We start from the raw sequence: 16,733 nt of genomic DNA, 5'->3' as shown, positions 1-16,733 counted from the left end.
ATATCTCATGTGCCTGGATCAACAATCTCAACACTGTTAAGGTGTCATAATCCCCTAAACTGATCTCCAGATGCAATGCAATCCCAGTAAGATTCCCAGCTGACTGCTTTGCAGAAACTGACAAGTTGATTTTAAAATTCATCTGAGGCCAGGGATGGTGGCTCATATCTGTAATTTCAGCACTTAGGGAGGCTGAGATGGGAGGATCGCTTGAGGCCAGGAGTTTGAAACTGGCCTGGGCAACACTGAGAGGCTGTGTCTGTACCAAAAAAAATGTAATATAATAAAAATAAAATTCATATGAAATTGAAAGGGACCCATAATAGCCAAAACCATTCTGAAAAATAAAGTAAAACTCATACTTCCCAATTCAAAAACTTACTACCAAGTGATAGTAATCAATATAGCATTACCAGCATAAAAACAGACATGTAGATCAATGCAACACAACTGAGAATTCAGAAATAAACCCACACATCTATGGTCAGCTGATTTTTTATAAGGGTGCCAAGACTATTCAATGGGAAAATGGTCTTTTCAAATAAATGGTTATAGGACAAATGGATAGCCACATGCAAAAAAAAAGAAGTTGGATAATGAGGTTATCAATGTACAAAAATTAACTCAAAAGACCAAAGACCTAAATGTAGAAGCAAAAACCATCTTCTAAAAGAAAAATGGGTAAATCTTCATTGATCTTGGGTTTGACAAAGGACTCAGATCTGACAACAGAAGCATGAGCAACAAAAGAAAAAACAGATAAATTGAACTTCACCAAACTTCAAAACTTTTTGCTTCAAAGGAAATCATCAAGAAAGTGAAGACACCCACAGAAAGGGAGGAAATATTTGCAAATCATATACCTGATAAGGGACTTTTAGGTAGAATATATAAAGACTCCTTACAACTCAATAAAAAAAAAAAAAAAAACAAAATCAAAAAAAAAAAAAAAAGACAAAAGATTTGAATAGACATTTTTCAAAGATAATATACAAATGGCCAATAGAAACATAAAATGTGCCTGACATCATTAGTCACCAAGGAAATACAAATCAAAACCACAACGAGACATCACTTCATATTCACTAGGACAGCTACATCCAAAAAGTCAAGCCAGGCACAGTGGCTCATGCCTATAATCCCAACACTTTGGAAGGCTGATGGAAGAGGATCGCTTGAGGACAGGAATACGAGACTAGCCTGAGAAAAAAAAAAAAAAAAAAAAAAAAAAAAAAAAAAAAAAGTTGGGCATGGTGGCACACACCTACAGTCCCAGTTACTTGGGATGCAGAGTGGACAGGATCATTTATGCCCAGGAGGTCAAGGCTTCAGTATGCTACAATTGTGTTACTACACTCTAGTTTGGGGGACAATGCAAGGCTGTCTGAAAAAAACAATCAAAAAATCCAAAAAGTCAAATAGGAAGTGCTGGCAAGAACATGGAAGAACAGGAACCCTGATAAACTGCTGGTGGGAATGTAAAAAGGTATAGCTGCTTCGGAAAACAGTTTGGCAGTTCGTCAAATGATGAAACATAGAGTTACCATACGACCCAGCAATTACATTTCTAGAAATGTAGTCAAGAGAGTCTGGGTGCGGTGGCTCATGCCTATAATTCCAGCACTTTGGGAGGCCAAGGCAGGAGGATCACAGGTCAGTAGCTCTAGACTAGCCTGGCCAACATGGTGAAACCCCATCTCTACTAAAAATACAATGGGTGTGGTAGCACATGTCTGTAATCCTAGCTACTCAGGAGGCTGAGGCAGGGGAATCATTTGAACCAGGGAAGTGGAGATTGTGGTGAGCCAAGATTGCACCATGGCACTCCAGCCTGGGAGGAACTCCATCTCAAAAAAAAAAAAAAAAAAAAAAAAGGCCAGGCGTGGTTGCTCAAGCTTGTAATCCCAGCACTTTGGGAGGCCGAGGGGGGTGGATCACGAGGTCAAGAGATCGAGATCATCCTGGTCAACACGGTGAAACCCCGTCTCTACTAAAAATACAAAAAAAAAATTAGCTGGGCATGGTGGTGCGTGCTTGTAATCCCAGCTACTCAGGAGGCTGAGGCAGGAGAATTGCCTGAACCCAGGAGGCGGAGGCTGCGGTGAGCCGAGATCACGCCATCGCACTCCAGCCTGGGTAACAAGAGCGAAACTCCGTCTCAAAAAAAAAAAAAAAGGAAAGAAATGTACCCAAGAGAAATAAAAACATATATCCACACAAACACTTCTACCTGAATGTTTACAGCAGCATTATATATACCAGACAAAAAATGAAAATAATCCAAATATTCATGAATGAATGAATGAATGAATGAATAAACCAAATTAGCATATCCATATGAAACATTATTTGGCTACAAAAAGTAATGAGGTATCACTATATGCTACAACATAAATGAACAGTAAAAATGTTACAATAAGTGAAAGAAGTCAGACACCAATGATCAGATTTTATAATTTCATGTCTAAGAAATGTCCAGAACAAGCTAATCTATAAAGGCAAAAGTCAAATTACTGGTTCCCTAGGCCAGGGAGGTTTGAGAAAAAATGAGTAGTGACTGCTAATGAGGTTTCTTTTTGAGGTGATGAAAACATCCTCAAAGTGACTATGATAATGTTTACACAACACTAGAAATGACTGAATTGTGCACTTTAAATGATGGCTAAATCACATGGTATGTGAATTATACGTCAATAAAGCTGTTTTTTTAAAAGTTACAATTTCAAGCCTCTACTTGCAAAGGCAAATAAATACCAATAATGGAAGAGTACCAAATAAAATGCAACAAAATGTATTTTAACTAGTTTACATTTAGTATAAATTTAATGCAATTGAATTTTAATGTAAAAGTCTGAGGATATTAAGAGCTCTGCTCACAAACAAAATCAATGCTTTCACTAGTTTTTTAACTATTCAGACTAACAGCTCCTTATATAAGAGAAATTAGCCAAGAATTGTTTGTAAACCTAAAGCTATGAAAATAAACTTCCAGTCTTTTCCAAGTAAACAACGAATAAAAGGCCAAAACATATTAAAATGGATGCTTACAAATGATGGTGCATTCAAATTATCTTCTTGTTTCATTTCTTCAGTAGTCACATCTGTGTTTGGGAGCTGATGTTCAACAACAGCTATGGATCCTACATCTGGGACATTCACGGTTATTTCAAGCTGTCAAAATAAATTTTATCATTTAATTTTGACATATTATGGAGAGCAAAAGAAAACCTCATCTTCCACATGAATAAGATGAAATGCTAAAATGAAGAAATAATCCATATTCATACATAACTTAAAAAATGAAAAGGAGTAATTACTATATTGACTGACAGCAACATGGCAAAAGTAAAACATTTAAAATTTTTGAGGAGGCTGTGACTATTACAACCAGTAAGCAAACTTTCTGAGACTCATCTTCTTACCGCCTGGCATTTCACTTTCTGTTTTCTTCATTTCGGCCTTACTTTCCTCTAATTTCTCTGATCAGTCTGTTAACATTTACAGAGCACTTCCTAAAAACCAGAGGGCTAGGGGTACAGGGATATAAAGTCAAAGAAGACAAGTTTGGTCCCTATCCTCAATGAACTCACAGTCCAACAGAAAAGTTGACACGTAATCAACTAACAATACACTGTCATAAATGCTATCTATAATGAGTTAAAGGCCCTTACAAATATTTATCATACCACCGCCCCCACCCCTACTCCGCTATCCCACAATCCCAAAGCCTGCATGATTTTTGATAGCCAGGGCATTAGCCATGTAAAATAAGTTTACTCACATTTATTCTTCATTTTTCAGTCCTATTAGTTAAAGAGCCCTGTAATCTGAGCACTAAAAAGATATTTACCTAATAGAATATACATAATACACTCTGGTTCTTATTTATCTTATTTTTTTGTTTTGTTTTGCTTTTCTAATTTTTAGGCAGGGGTCTCACTCCTGTCGCCCCAGCTGCAGTGGTGCGATGACAGCCACTACGCCCAGGCCTACTGTCTTATTAACAGAAAGAAGAGTGTAAAAGGTTGTGAGTGAGTAGAAACTGTGAGTACACAGTCAAGTCTGAGAATCTGCCTTTAAGACATATATATATATACATATATATATGTACACATTTTTTTTTTTCTTTTTTCGAGACATGGTCTCAATCTATCACCCAAGCCAAGGTATAGTGGCACCATCAGGGTTCACTACAGCCTCGACCTCTCAGGCTCAAGCAATCCTCCTGCCTAAGCACCCCCAAGTAGCTGGGACTACAGGCATGTATCACCACACCTGACTAATTTTTATATTTTTTGTAAAGAACAGGTTTCACCCTGGCTGGTCTTGAACTCCTGCACTCAGCTATCTGCCCACCATGGCTTCCCAAAGTGCTGGGACTATGGGCACGAGCAACTGTGCCCAGCCAACATATTTGCTATAATTACACTTGTATGTGCCACATCTGATTCCTCAGATACAAAATTTAGAGAAAACTCTTTGATAATTTCTAGTAGGGCGGGGATGAACTAAAAAATTCAAGCGAGTGCAGGGAACTGTAGTTCAAGATACTCAGGAGACTGAGGTGGGGAGGGTCACTTGAGCCCAGGAGTTTGAGGCCCGCCTGGTACAGCAAGATCTTGTCTCTTTAAAAAATGAATTTAAAAGCAATAGGCTGGGAGCGGTGGCTTACACCTGTAATTCCAGCACTTTGGGAGGCTGAGGCAGGTAAAGTGCTTGAGCTCAGGAGTTTGAGACTAGCCTGGGCAACATGGTGAAACTCAGTCTCTACCAAAAATAACAATAACAACAACAAAAAAATTAGCCAGGCGTGGTGGTGTGCACCTGTAGTCCCAGCTACTCAGGAGGCTGAGGTGGGAGGATTGCTTGAGCCTGCAAGGTGGAGGTTGTAGTAAGCTGAGATTGTGCCACTGCACTCAAGCCTGGGCAATAGAGTGAAACCCTGTCTCAAAAAAAAAAAAAAATAAAAAATAAATAAATAAATATAATTTAAAAATTTTAAAAGTTCGGGTGATTTGAGAAGAAAAATACTTTTTGAAGAGGGGACTGGATGGGAAAAAGGAATGTTCTATAAAGTAATTTAAGTTGTTTTTTTAAGCATTATACAGTTTATTTTTTAAAAAGACTTGTAATTCACATAACATACAATTCACCCACTTAAGGTGTACAATTCAATGTATTTTGAGATATTCTCACAGATACATGCAAATCATCACCACATTCAAATGTGGAAGACTTTCGTCACTTCAAAAATAAACCTTATACCCATTAGCTATCTCTCACTTAACCCCTTTCTTCCCCATCTCCCAATCCCTAAGCAACCACTAATCTTTCTGTCTCTGTGGATTTCCTTATTTTGGACATTTCACATGAATAGAATCATAAAATATGTGATGTTTTGTAACTAGCTTCTTTCACTTGGCATAAGGTTTTCAAAATTCAACCATGTTGTGACACATATCAATAATTTATATTCCTTTATGGCTGAAAAACATTGCATTGTATTTCAATACTTCCTTCTCCTCCTGTTGTCTAGGCTACAATACAGCGGCATAATTGTAGCTCACTGTAACCTCAAACTCCTGGCCTCAAGCAATCCTCCCCACTCAGCCTTCTCAGTAGCTGGGATTATAGACATGCAACAACCTATCTGGCTAATTTGATGACTGAATGTAGAGACAGGGTCTTGCTATGTTGAACAGGCTGGTCTTGAACCCCTGGCCTCAACTGATCCTCCTGCCTCAGCCTCCCAAAGCACTGGTATTACAGACATAAGCCACCACCCCTGGCCTTTCAAGGCTTTTTAAAGGAAATTTTTTCTAACATATAAATGAATTTCCCTGTTTAGTAGATTGGCCATAAGGAACAGAATTTAAGGAAAGCCTTGTTCAATTATTACGATTATGCTATTTAAAAAGATAGCCTGTATAGGCCAGGTTCAGTGGCTCATGCCTGTAATCCCAGCACTCTGGGAGGCTGAGGTGGGCAGATCACCTGAGGTCAGGAGTTCGAGACCAGGTTGGCCAATCTGGCGAAACCCCTTCTCTACTAAAAATACAAAAAATTAGCCAGGTGTGGTGGTGGGCACCTGTAATCCTAGCTACTCAGAAGCCTGAGGCAGGAGAATCGCTTGAACTGGGAGTCTAAGGTTGCAGTGAGCCAAGATCGTACCATTCTACTCCAGCCTGGGAAACAAGAGTGAAAATCCACCTCAAAAAAAAATTTTTTTTAATTTTAAAAAGAAGAAAGCCTGTATTAATTCAAGGATACAGTCTGGAATTTAATTTTCAGAAATTAATTTCTGATAATAGTTTTCACTGGCAATTTGCCTTCACTCAAAGAAATAAAACTACAAAACATATAGTCTGCACTAGCAATTTGCTTTCACTCAAAGAAATAAAAACACAAAATATATAGCTAAATGAACTCTCATGCACCACTAACCAGAAGTCTTTCCACAAAATTACCCTTCCTTCTGCATTTTCTTGGATTCACATAATGCTTACATTCACTCTCTTTAGTCTGTTCTTTACTTTGAATTGCAAGAAACAACCTCATTTTGCATCATTTAAATTAGTTTCAACCATTTTATTAATTCATTTACTCTAAAATATTTAACAGGTTATTAACACTGAATAAAATAAAAGGTTTTAACTTCCCTTCATAAATATGACCTTACAGATTCAGGCGATCCATTAATTCTTAATGGAATTAAATTATCATTTAAAGTTTACCTTAATTATCTTAAACATTAATTGTTTAATGTTTCTTACTGCTTCTTTTAATGTCACCACTATCTTAGTTAACTGATTCGTTTCAAATGACTTAGAGACTATCATGAATGCTTACACAAAACTGACTCAGATATGCTGCTCAGTAAGCCAAAGGAGTAACTGAAAAGTGAGGCAGAACAGAAAACTATGAAGTTACAAAGTTGGAATGGCAGACTGAGAGGCAAAAGTGTAAGGAAGCTAAATATGTTTCTGTACTTCACAACCATTATGATGGTTACTATCAAAACTTAAAACATAACTTCTATTGTTGAGGATGTAGAGAAACTGGAATGCTTGTACACTGTCGAGAGGGATGTAAAATGATACAGCCCAATGAAAAAGAGTATAAAGGTTGCTTTAAAAGTTAAATATAGAATTAACATACAATCCAGGCTGGGTGCAGTGACTCAACACCTGTAATTCCAGCATTTTGGGAGGCCAAGGCAGGTAGATCATTTGAGGTCAGGAGTTTGAGACCAGCCTGGCCAACATGGTAAAATCCCACCTCTATTAAAAATACAAAAAAAAATTAGCTGGGTGTGGTGGCAGACGCTTGTAATCCCAGCTACTTGAGCGGCTGAGGCAGAAGAATTGCTTGAACCCGAGAGACAGAGGTCACAGTGAGCCAAGATCACACCATTGTACTCGACTTCAGCCTGGGTGACAGAGACACCATCTCAAAAACAACAACAAAAAATTAACATACGATCCAGCAGTTCCACTTCTGGGCATATCCCCCCAAAAGTAAAAAGCAGAGATTCAAAGAGGCATTTATACAGCTGTGTTTATACCAGCATTATTTCTAACAGCCAAAAGGTGGAAGCAACCCAAGTGTCCACTGATGATAAAGGAATAAACAAAACATGATATGCACACACAATGGAATATTATTTAGCCTTTAAAATGAAGAACACTCTGACATATGCCACAACATAAATGAACTGTGAAAACATTATGCTAAATGAAATAAAATGGTCATCAAAAAAAAAAATACTGTATGATTCCACTTATAAGAGGAGTCAAATTCACAGAGAGAAGATGTAGGAAACTGGTTGCCAAAAGGCAAGGGGGTGGAAGGAATGGAGAGTTATTGTTTAATGAGTATAGAATTTCAGTTTTAACAAGATAAAAAGAGTTCGCAAGCGGTGCAAGGCAGACCCGGAAGTGACTAGGGAGTGACCAGGCTAGATGGGACAGGGCTGAGGCTCTGAGGACAGGTATAGGGTGTGTGTAGCTTTTATTTGTTTGGTTTTTTTTTTGCCAGGCCATTCATTGTGGGATGTCTTAATCATCCTAAAAAAGAATGCAGTAGCTCATGCCTATGATCCCAGCACTTTGGGAGGCCGAGGTGGAAGGACTGCATGAGCTCAGGAGTTTGGGACCAGACTGGGCAATATAGCAAAACCCCATCTCTAAATTAATTTTGAAAAAGATTAATTAATCCATTCTGTGGATGCATGGTAATGACAGGATGAGAACGTGTACATGTGAATGTTCTTAATGCCACTGAACTGTACACTTAAAAATGAATTAAGATAGCTGGACATGGTGGCTCATGCCTGTAATCCCAGCACTTTGGGAGGCCAAGGTGGGTGGATTGCTTGAGGTCAAGTTCAAGACCAGCCTGGCCAACAAGGTAAACCTGTGTCTCTACCAAAAATACAAAAATTAGCCAGGCATGGTGGTGCACACCTGTAGTCCCAGCTACAAGAGGCTGAGGCAGGAGAATCACTTAAACCTGGGAGGTGGAGGTTGTGGTGAGCTGAGAAACCATTACTGCACTCCACCCTGGGTGACGGAGTGAAAGCCTGTCTCAAAAACAAAACAAAACAGAGAGAGATGGTAAATTTTATGTTACATGTATTTTAGCACAATTTTATTTGATTTTTTTATTTTTTTGAGACAGAGTCTTGCTCTGTTGGCTAGACTGGAGTGCAGTGGCTCCATCTCAGCTCACTGCAACCTCTGCCTCCTGGGTTCAAGCAGTTCTCTTGTCTCTGTCTCCCAAGCAGCTGAACTATAGGTGCCTGCCACCACACCTGGTTAATTTTTCTATTTTCAGTAGAGACACAGTTTTACCTAGTTGGTCAGGCTGGTCTCAAACTCCTGAACTCAGGGGATCCACCTGCCTCAGCCTCCCAAAGTGTTGGGATTACAGGTGTGAGCCACCAAGCCAAAGAAAACAAGTATGTTCCTTCTACCTTCTCTAGCAACCAGAAAACACCTGCCAAAGTGTTTGAAAAATTAATCAGAAAGTAGATTAAGCAGTTTACAGGTACAAGTGTAAGCAGATTTCTCTTGTTGTTATACTGACTCCCTTGTTGAGTCTGGGCCATAGGGGCTGAGTGATCACAAAAAGTTATACAAGGCCCCAAATTATATTTGGTAGAAGTTACTTAGAAAATGAACTGTTCAAATCCTAATTATCACTAAGAGAAGAAACAATCATCCCCGAAAAGAAACAAGAAGTGAAAGCCAAGTAAGATAAAGTACCAAGAATTAAAAAAAAAAACAAAAACAAAAAAACCGAACCTCTTCCATTGTTTCCTCAATCTGAGCAGAAACAGGTTCAGGAGATCTGAGACCAACAGGTACAAATACTGGAGCTTTGTTTACTTCTTCAGGAGCAAGATGATAGCTTTCTTCTTCATAGTCAGACTCAAAATCATCAGCATCATCTTCTTCTTCCTGGGAAGCCCGAAGAGTCACCAGCATGGCCTTGGGAGCTCTAGGTTCCTTCTTAGAGTTCTTACCCCGCACTCGTTTTGATCCACGACCTCTAGTGACATTTGGTTTGATCTTTTTAGGCATCCTCCTTTCACCATGATTCCTCTCATACTCAGATGCAGAAGCGATAGTGGTTTTCCCATCCGGGGCAATTTTTGAGTAATTTGATTCTTTTAACGGTTGTGGACAGCTAGACGTTTAATCAAAATAACAATAAGGTCATATGCACACAAGGATAATTTTTTTTTTTTTCTCTTTTTTTTGAGACGGAGTTTCGCTCTTGTTACCCAGGCTGGAGTGCAATGGCGCGATCTTGGCTCACCGCAACCTCCGCCTCCTGGGTTCAGGCAATTCTCCTGCCTCAGCCTCCTGAGTAGCTGGGATTACAGGCATGTGCCATCATGCCCAGCTAATTTTTTGTATTTTTAGTAGAGACGGGGTTTCACCGTGTTGACCAGGATGGTCTCGATCTCTTGACCTTGTGATCCACCCGCCTCGGCCTCCCAAAGTGCTGGGATTACAGGCTTGAGCCACCACGCCCGGCCCACACAAGGATAATTTTAACGAAAACCAAACTTTTAGAGTGAAATTCCAGTTCCAGTCATTAAAATGAAAATTCCCACCACTCATTCTTTTAAAATCTCATGCCGTGAAAATAAAAAGGAATTAACTACTACTTAGTTTATCATTCAGAGTTAATTCTTAGTTATCTACCTACAAATTTTTCATAGTAAGTTTTTAATTCTGGGTCATTCTTTCCTGCAATATGAAAGTGAAATAAAATAAACACAAAACTGAAAATTATTAGAAGAAAAAGAGCTAAAAGACACAGAACCAGCAGGGCGCAGTGGCTCATGCCTGTAATCCCAGCACTTTGGGAGGTTGAGACAGGCAGATCACTTGAGGTCAGGAGTTCGAGATAAGCCTGGCCAACAAGGTGAAACCCCATCTCTACTAAAAACACAAAAATTAGCTGGTTGTGGTGATGCACACCTGTAATCCCAGCTACTCGGGAGGCTGAGGCAGGAGAATCGCTTGTACCCAGGAGGTAAAGGTTGCAGTGAGCTGAGATTGCACCATTGCATTCCACCCTGGGCGGCAAGAGTAAGTGAAACTCTGTCTCCAAAAAAAAAAAAAAAGAAAGAAAAAAGACACGGAACAAATAAATACAGAATATGAGATCAAAAAGTAATATTAATTTATCCTATTGGGTAAACAGATTAGGTTAAAAGAAAAAGGCAGCAGAAACCCACTAGAGCAGTGCTAATTTCTACAACTTAAGTTTCTTTCCATTTTCTTTAACAACTACAGAAGTAGGGTATTCTTCATTTGTGTTTGTGACTCCATTTGAATGAGCACCCTAATTACTTAGCTAATACATACTCCTCTTTGGTCAAGTTTCTACCCAAGTCTAACAGACTCAACATCCAGAAATTTCATTCTACCAGTAAGTTAAGGTAAAAGTTAAGTGATTTTTATTTCCTATTGTGAAAGTTTTTGTAAATAAAATGTTACCTTGTTAGTTTATTGAGCTGCTCTTCAACAACTGAAGATACTAAATTATCTCCTACAGTTTCCTCTCCAGCCCTTCTTGATGGTCCAACTTCTAATTCAGCATCTATTTTTGCCAAAGCAGACTCTTTAGAACCTACATAATCTTTTCTTGCTGAAACCTCCAGAGATGTCAGCTCAGTTTTTTCCTTAAATTTAAGAAGAAATTAGCTAGTATTACTACAGGAAAAAAATCTCTATGTTAATTTGGCGTGGCACTTGGGCCAAAGCCTCTAAGCTTACACATATATACAAGCAATCGGTCATTTTTTACAATACTAGAAAGTCAGTCACTTTTCATAATGGTTACAGTACAAAAGTCAAAATTATATTTTACTCATGCTCTTCATGACCTTGACAAAATAACTTCATTGAGAAAGAAAAAATTTTTTTTGCCCAAACTTACTTTTAGAAGGAACTGGGTGTTGGAATCTCCTTTCTGCAGCAAATGATCGTCTGGCTTGCCTGCCTTGCTCTGATCTGTTGTGTCTTTTTCTAGAACTGGTTCCTTTTTCTTACTTTGTGCTCTTCCCAAATTTGGCTTAGCCTTTTGGAATTTCCTTCTTGTCATTTGTACTGGACTAGGAACACACGGTTTATTTTCATGGCTAGAATGAAGTACAAATCATGTTGAAGAACAAAAATCAGAATTTCTTGTTGATAAAACAGCTGTTATATCAAACAATTTTAGATACAAATAAATTCTATGTTTAAAGGACTATAAATAAATTGGCGATAAAATCAAGCATGTACAGCAAAATCACACATTGCTGATATGAAAGGAAGAACTTATAAAGCTTTTATAGCTTCCATTTTCTATACAGCTTGAGGAGGTTTTACATTTATATTAATCTTTTTAAACTTTCATTTATTTATTCTATTATGTGATTTCATGCTACTTTAATTTTCAGAGAAATCATAAGATACCAAAAAAATGCCAGTAGCTGAAGATGGATTTTATAATGGCACTTTAAACAAATGCCTTCAACTCGGCTGCCAAAGCATGAACAAATATATGACAGTTATAACCAACTTGGTCCTTCTAGTTCAAGAGTAGGCTTGAAGGCTAGAGTCTATTCTCCCACCACATGCCTGAAATCTCATGAAATAGGGTTTACTGACAGCCAATATAATAATGTTCTCAATATAATCTGTTTATATCTGCCAAATCAGAAAAAGACAATGTTTTAGCATTCAATAAGTAGCCACAGCTCCCAAGGTAACCTCAATAGCTATCTAAAGGTTTCCTAGAAAATATTTTAGCAACTGGCAAGGATCTAAATTAGGAAGTTTAAAAACTAATATAAATCTGGATATTTATAAAGAATGACTGAGTATACAAGTACCTATCATGAGTTCTCTGAAAGATCTGCATTAAAAACGAATCTTTTCATTTATTTATTTTTTCTTTCTAAAATGGGGAATCTACCCTTGAGAGATTAAAAACTAATCTTTTTTTTTCTTTTAGCAGGGCTAACTCATGGGCAGTATGCCTAGAGTCAGCCAAAACTAATCTTAAGCAATATTTCTAAATAAATTACCTAGGAATACTTAGCACATTTCCAAATGTACTAACCCTCCTACATTCTTCTGGCAGTAAACACACAGAAGTTCACAGGAAGTTCTAACAAGGTTACAATGCTGGTTCATGTAGACTAATGTATTTGGTAAAACAATCATATTTAAGTATAAGCTATTTACAATCAAGTATGATTCTGTAGAGGTATTTAAGAATAAAATATAAATAAGCCCAATGTGCTACTGAAGTCAAAAGGGACAACAAAATGCAGAACCTGGCTGAGTGCAGTGGCTCACACCTGTCATCTTGGAAACAAAAGTAATCCAGGCTGGGCGAAGTGGGTCACGCCTGTAATCCCAGCACTTTGGGAGACGGAGGCAGGTAGATCACTTGAGGTCAGGAGTTTGAGACCAGCCTGGCCAACATGGTGAAACACCATCTCTAGTAAAAACACAAAAATTAGCTGGGTGTGGTGGTGGGCACCTGTAATTCCAGCTACTCAGGAGGCGGAAGCATGAGAACTGCTTGAACCTGAGAGGCAGAGGCTGCAGTGAGCCAAGATCATGCCACTGCAGTCCGGCCTGGGCAACAAGAGCGAAACCCTCTATCTGAAAACAAAACAAAACAACCATAAGCTGCCGAACCTAAGAATAAGCTAACTTAAAAATTATACAGAGAGAGGCCAGGAGCACTGGCTCATGCCTATAATCCCAGTGCTTTGGCAAACTGAGGCAGGTGGATTATTTGAGGTCAGGAGTTCAAGACTAGCCTGACTAGATGGTCAGATCCCTGTCTCTACTAAAAACACAAAAATTATCCAGGCATGGTGGCAAGCACCAGCAATCCCAGCTACTCAAGAGGCTGAGGCAGGAGAACTGCTTGAACCCAGGAGATGGAGGTTGCAGTGAGCTGAGATCGTGTCACTGCACTCCAGTCTGGGCAAGAGAGAATCTGTCTCAAACAAACAAAAACTGTACAGAGATAGTTACTTTCAATTACTGTACAGCTAACAGCTGAAATATACTTCACGAACTAGAAAACGTTAAAAAAAAAAAAAGGGGGGGGGGTGGGCAAGGAGCGTGACAGGTTTCCATACAGGATGTTTTAAAGTTAGGGCTATCTCATCAAGAAATACAAAGGCTAAGCATAATAATCTGAAACACAAAAAGTCTGTTTCAAGAAACACTGCCTATGTAACTGTAGAATTTGCTAGTCTGAAAGTTATAAGTCCTGAAAACTTAAATTTAAAACTAAACTGCTTGGCCAGGCACAATTTCATGCCTGTAATTCCAGCATTTTGGTGGGCCAAGGCAGGGGAATCACTTGAGCCCAGGAGTTCAAGACCAGCTTGGACGACATGGTGAAACCCTTTCTCTACAAAAACTAAAACAATTAGCCAAGTGTGGTGGTGCACACCTGCAGTCTCAGCTACTTGGGAGGCTGAGGCAGGAGGATCGTTTGAGTCTGGGAGATTGAGGCTACAGTGAGCCATGACTGCACCACTGCACTCCAGACTGGGCAACAGAGTGAGATCCTGTGAAAAAAAAAAAGACAGATGAAAGAAGAGAAAGAAGAGAGGAGAAGGGGCAGGACAGGGGAGAGGAGGACAGGCAAGGGGAGGGGACAGGAGTGGAATGGAGGGGAGCAGGGAAGGGAAAAAAGGAGGAAGGGAAGGAGGGAGGGAGAGAGGGAGAAAGAGTGGGCACAGTGGCTTATGCCTGTAATCCCAGCACTTTGGGAGGCAGAGGCAGGTGGATCATGAGATCAGGAGTTCAAGACCAGCCCAGCCAACATGGTGAAACCCCATCTCTACTAAAAATACAAAAATTAGCCAGGTGTGGGAGTAGGCGCCTATAATCCCAGCTACTCGAGATGCTGGGGCAGGAGAATCACTTGAACCTGGGAGGTAGAGTTTGCAGTGAGCCAAGATCACACCACTACACTACAGCCTGGGTAACACAGCAAGACCAGGAAAGAAAAGAAAAGAAACAAGAAAAGAAGCCAGGCACAGTGGCTCATGCTTTTCTTTTTTTTGAGACAGAGTCTTGCTCTGTTGCCTCGGATGGAGTGCAGTGGCGTGATCTCAGCTCACTGCAAACTCTGCCCCACCCAGGTTCAAGCAATTATCCTGCCTCAGCCTCCTGAGTGGCTGGGACTGCAGGTATACGCCAACACATCACCTAATTTTTGTATTTTTAGTAGAGATGGGGTTTCACCATATTGGCCGGGCTGACCTCAAACTCCTGATTTGTGATCTGCCCTGGCTTGGGAATGAGCCACGGCGCCTGGCCTGGCTCATGCCTTTAATCCCAGAACTTTGGGAGGCCGAGGTGGGTGAATCACCTAAGGTCAGGAATTTGAGACCAGCCTGGCCAACATGTCAAAACCTGTCTCTACTAAAACTACAAAAATTTACCGGATGTGGTGGAGGGCACCTGTAATCCCAGCTACTTAGAAGGCTGAAGCAGGAGAATCACTTGAACCCAGGAGGCAGAGGTGGCAGTGAGCTGAATTCATGACACAGTACTTCAGCCACAGTGACAGAGCAAGGTTCTGTCTCAAAAAAAAAAAAAAAAAAAAAAAAAAAAAACTAAACTGCCAATATTACTTTATGTAAGTCACTTAAGTGCCCTAGATCTATTTAGTCAATTATTAATGAAAGCATTAGGGAAGGCTGACCTCAAGGTCTCTAGAGTTTTAAAGGCTCACTTGGAATCAAAATCAAAATCAAAATCAAAATCCTTACAATGGCCCTATATATATCCATCTTCACCCGCAGCCTTTACATCTCATACATCGACTATTCTTCCTCTTTTGCACTCTGTCCTACATTGGCCTCTTTGCTGTTCTCTAAGCATGCCAGCATATTCTTCTCTTGCCTTAGTGCTTTGAATTGCTCCCCCTTCCCCAGGACATCTCCTAGACTCAACATACTCCTTTACTTCTTTCTTCTTCTTTTTTTAAAGGCACACAGCACCCCACTTGGTTAAGTTTTGTATTTTTTTGTAGAGACAGGGTTTTCCCTTGTTGGCCAGGCTGGTCTTGAACTCCTGGGCTCAAGTGATCTGTCAGTCTCGGCCTCCCTAAAAGCTGGGAATACAGGCATCAGCCACCGCACCCAGCCCTTCACTTCTTTTCAGTGTACCCTTTCAATGAAACAAACTCTGGTCACTGCTGATTAAAAATTGAATCCCCAATCATAACACTTCCTACTCAAACTCTTTACTTTTCTCTACTTATTACTTATTTATTCAACTTATTTCTGTTGGTTATAATCTGTTTCCCAATTAGAATATAAACTCCACAGTGATGAATTTTTTTCTTTGTTCACTCCTATATCATTTAGCACTTAGAACAACGCCTGAAACACAGCAGACACTAAAATGTTTGTGAAATAAATGAATACGTAAGGTTATTTTCAGTGGCAAATTTTTATGATTATTTGCCAACATAATCATAAAGGACCAAAAAGGAATCATATATAAATACATAAATCATCCCATAATTAGTAATTAGGAGAAGTGAATGATGTAAACAAATTCATCTGTAACATTTCCTAGACATTATCAGAGTTAAATTACTCATCAACATAATCCTATATAGAATTTGTAATACAAGTGTAATGCATTTTAGTAAAAATCATTTCATTTAAATATCCAGTTTTAAAAACTGAAAAATGGCTAAGTAAGGGAACCTAAATATTCATGTGAAGTAAAAATTGGCCTTAATCTTAAAATGAAAGCAATATATGGAAAGGCTTTTCAATGCACAGAACAAGAAATAATCAACAAAGTGAAGAGACAACCTACAGAATGGGAGAAAGGAATTCCCAACTATCCATCTCACCAAAGTTAATAATCAGAATATATATGGAACAAAAACAACTCAATAGCAAAAAACAAATAATCTGATTAAACAACAGGCAAAGCCAGGGGCAGTGGTTCACTCCTGTAATCCCAGCACTTTGGGAGGCTGAGGCAGGCAGATCACCTGAGGTCAGGAGTTTGAGACCAGCCTGACCAACACGGAGAAACCCTATCTCTACTAAAAATACAAAATTAGCTGAGCATGATGGTGCATGCCTGTATTCTCAGCTACTCGGGAGGCTGAGGCAGGAGAATCGCTTGAACCCGGGAGACAGAGGTTACAGTGAGCCAAGATCA

At 39.3% G+C, this 16,733-nt stretch overlaps 1 protein-coding gene across 4 annotated transcripts in view; it reads right to left on the bottom strand.

Moving 5' to 3' along the window:
• The window catches only part of BDP1 (B double prime 1, subunit of RNA polymerase III transcription initiation factor IIIB), a 116,241-nt gene that overhangs the window by 34,863 nt on the left and 64,645 nt on the right, over positions 1-16,733 (bottom strand). For all 4 annotated transcript variants that reach the window (XR_001824944.2, XM_017527595.2, XM_037738160.1 and 1 more), the window contains exons 23-26: positions 11,458-11,659; positions 11,016-11,200; positions 9,306-9,690; positions 3,049-3,171 (exon numbers count right to left, since the gene is read on the bottom strand). Coding sequence is in view for 3 of the 4 variants with exons in the window: in XM_017527595.2 (XP_017383084.1) it covers positions 3,049-3,171; positions 9,306-9,690; positions 11,016-11,200; positions 11,458-11,659 (895 nt within the window). In the remaining variant the exon portion in view is untranslated. The remainder of the gene's footprint in view (positions 1-3,048; positions 3,172-9,305; positions 9,691-11,015; positions 11,201-11,457; positions 11,660-16,733) is intronic.

The sequence above is a fragment of the Cebus imitator genome, unplaced genomic scaffold (genome assembly GCF_001604975.1).
Source record: "Cebus imitator isolate Cc_AM_T3 unplaced genomic scaffold, Cebus_imitator-1.0 Scaffold50, whole genome shotgun sequence".
Lineage (NCBI taxonomy): Eukaryota > Metazoa > Chordata > Mammalia > Primates > Cebidae > Cebus > Cebus imitator.
The sequence above is the reverse complement of the archived record's forward strand: the minus strand, read 5'-3'. Positions and strand labels throughout refer to the sequence as shown.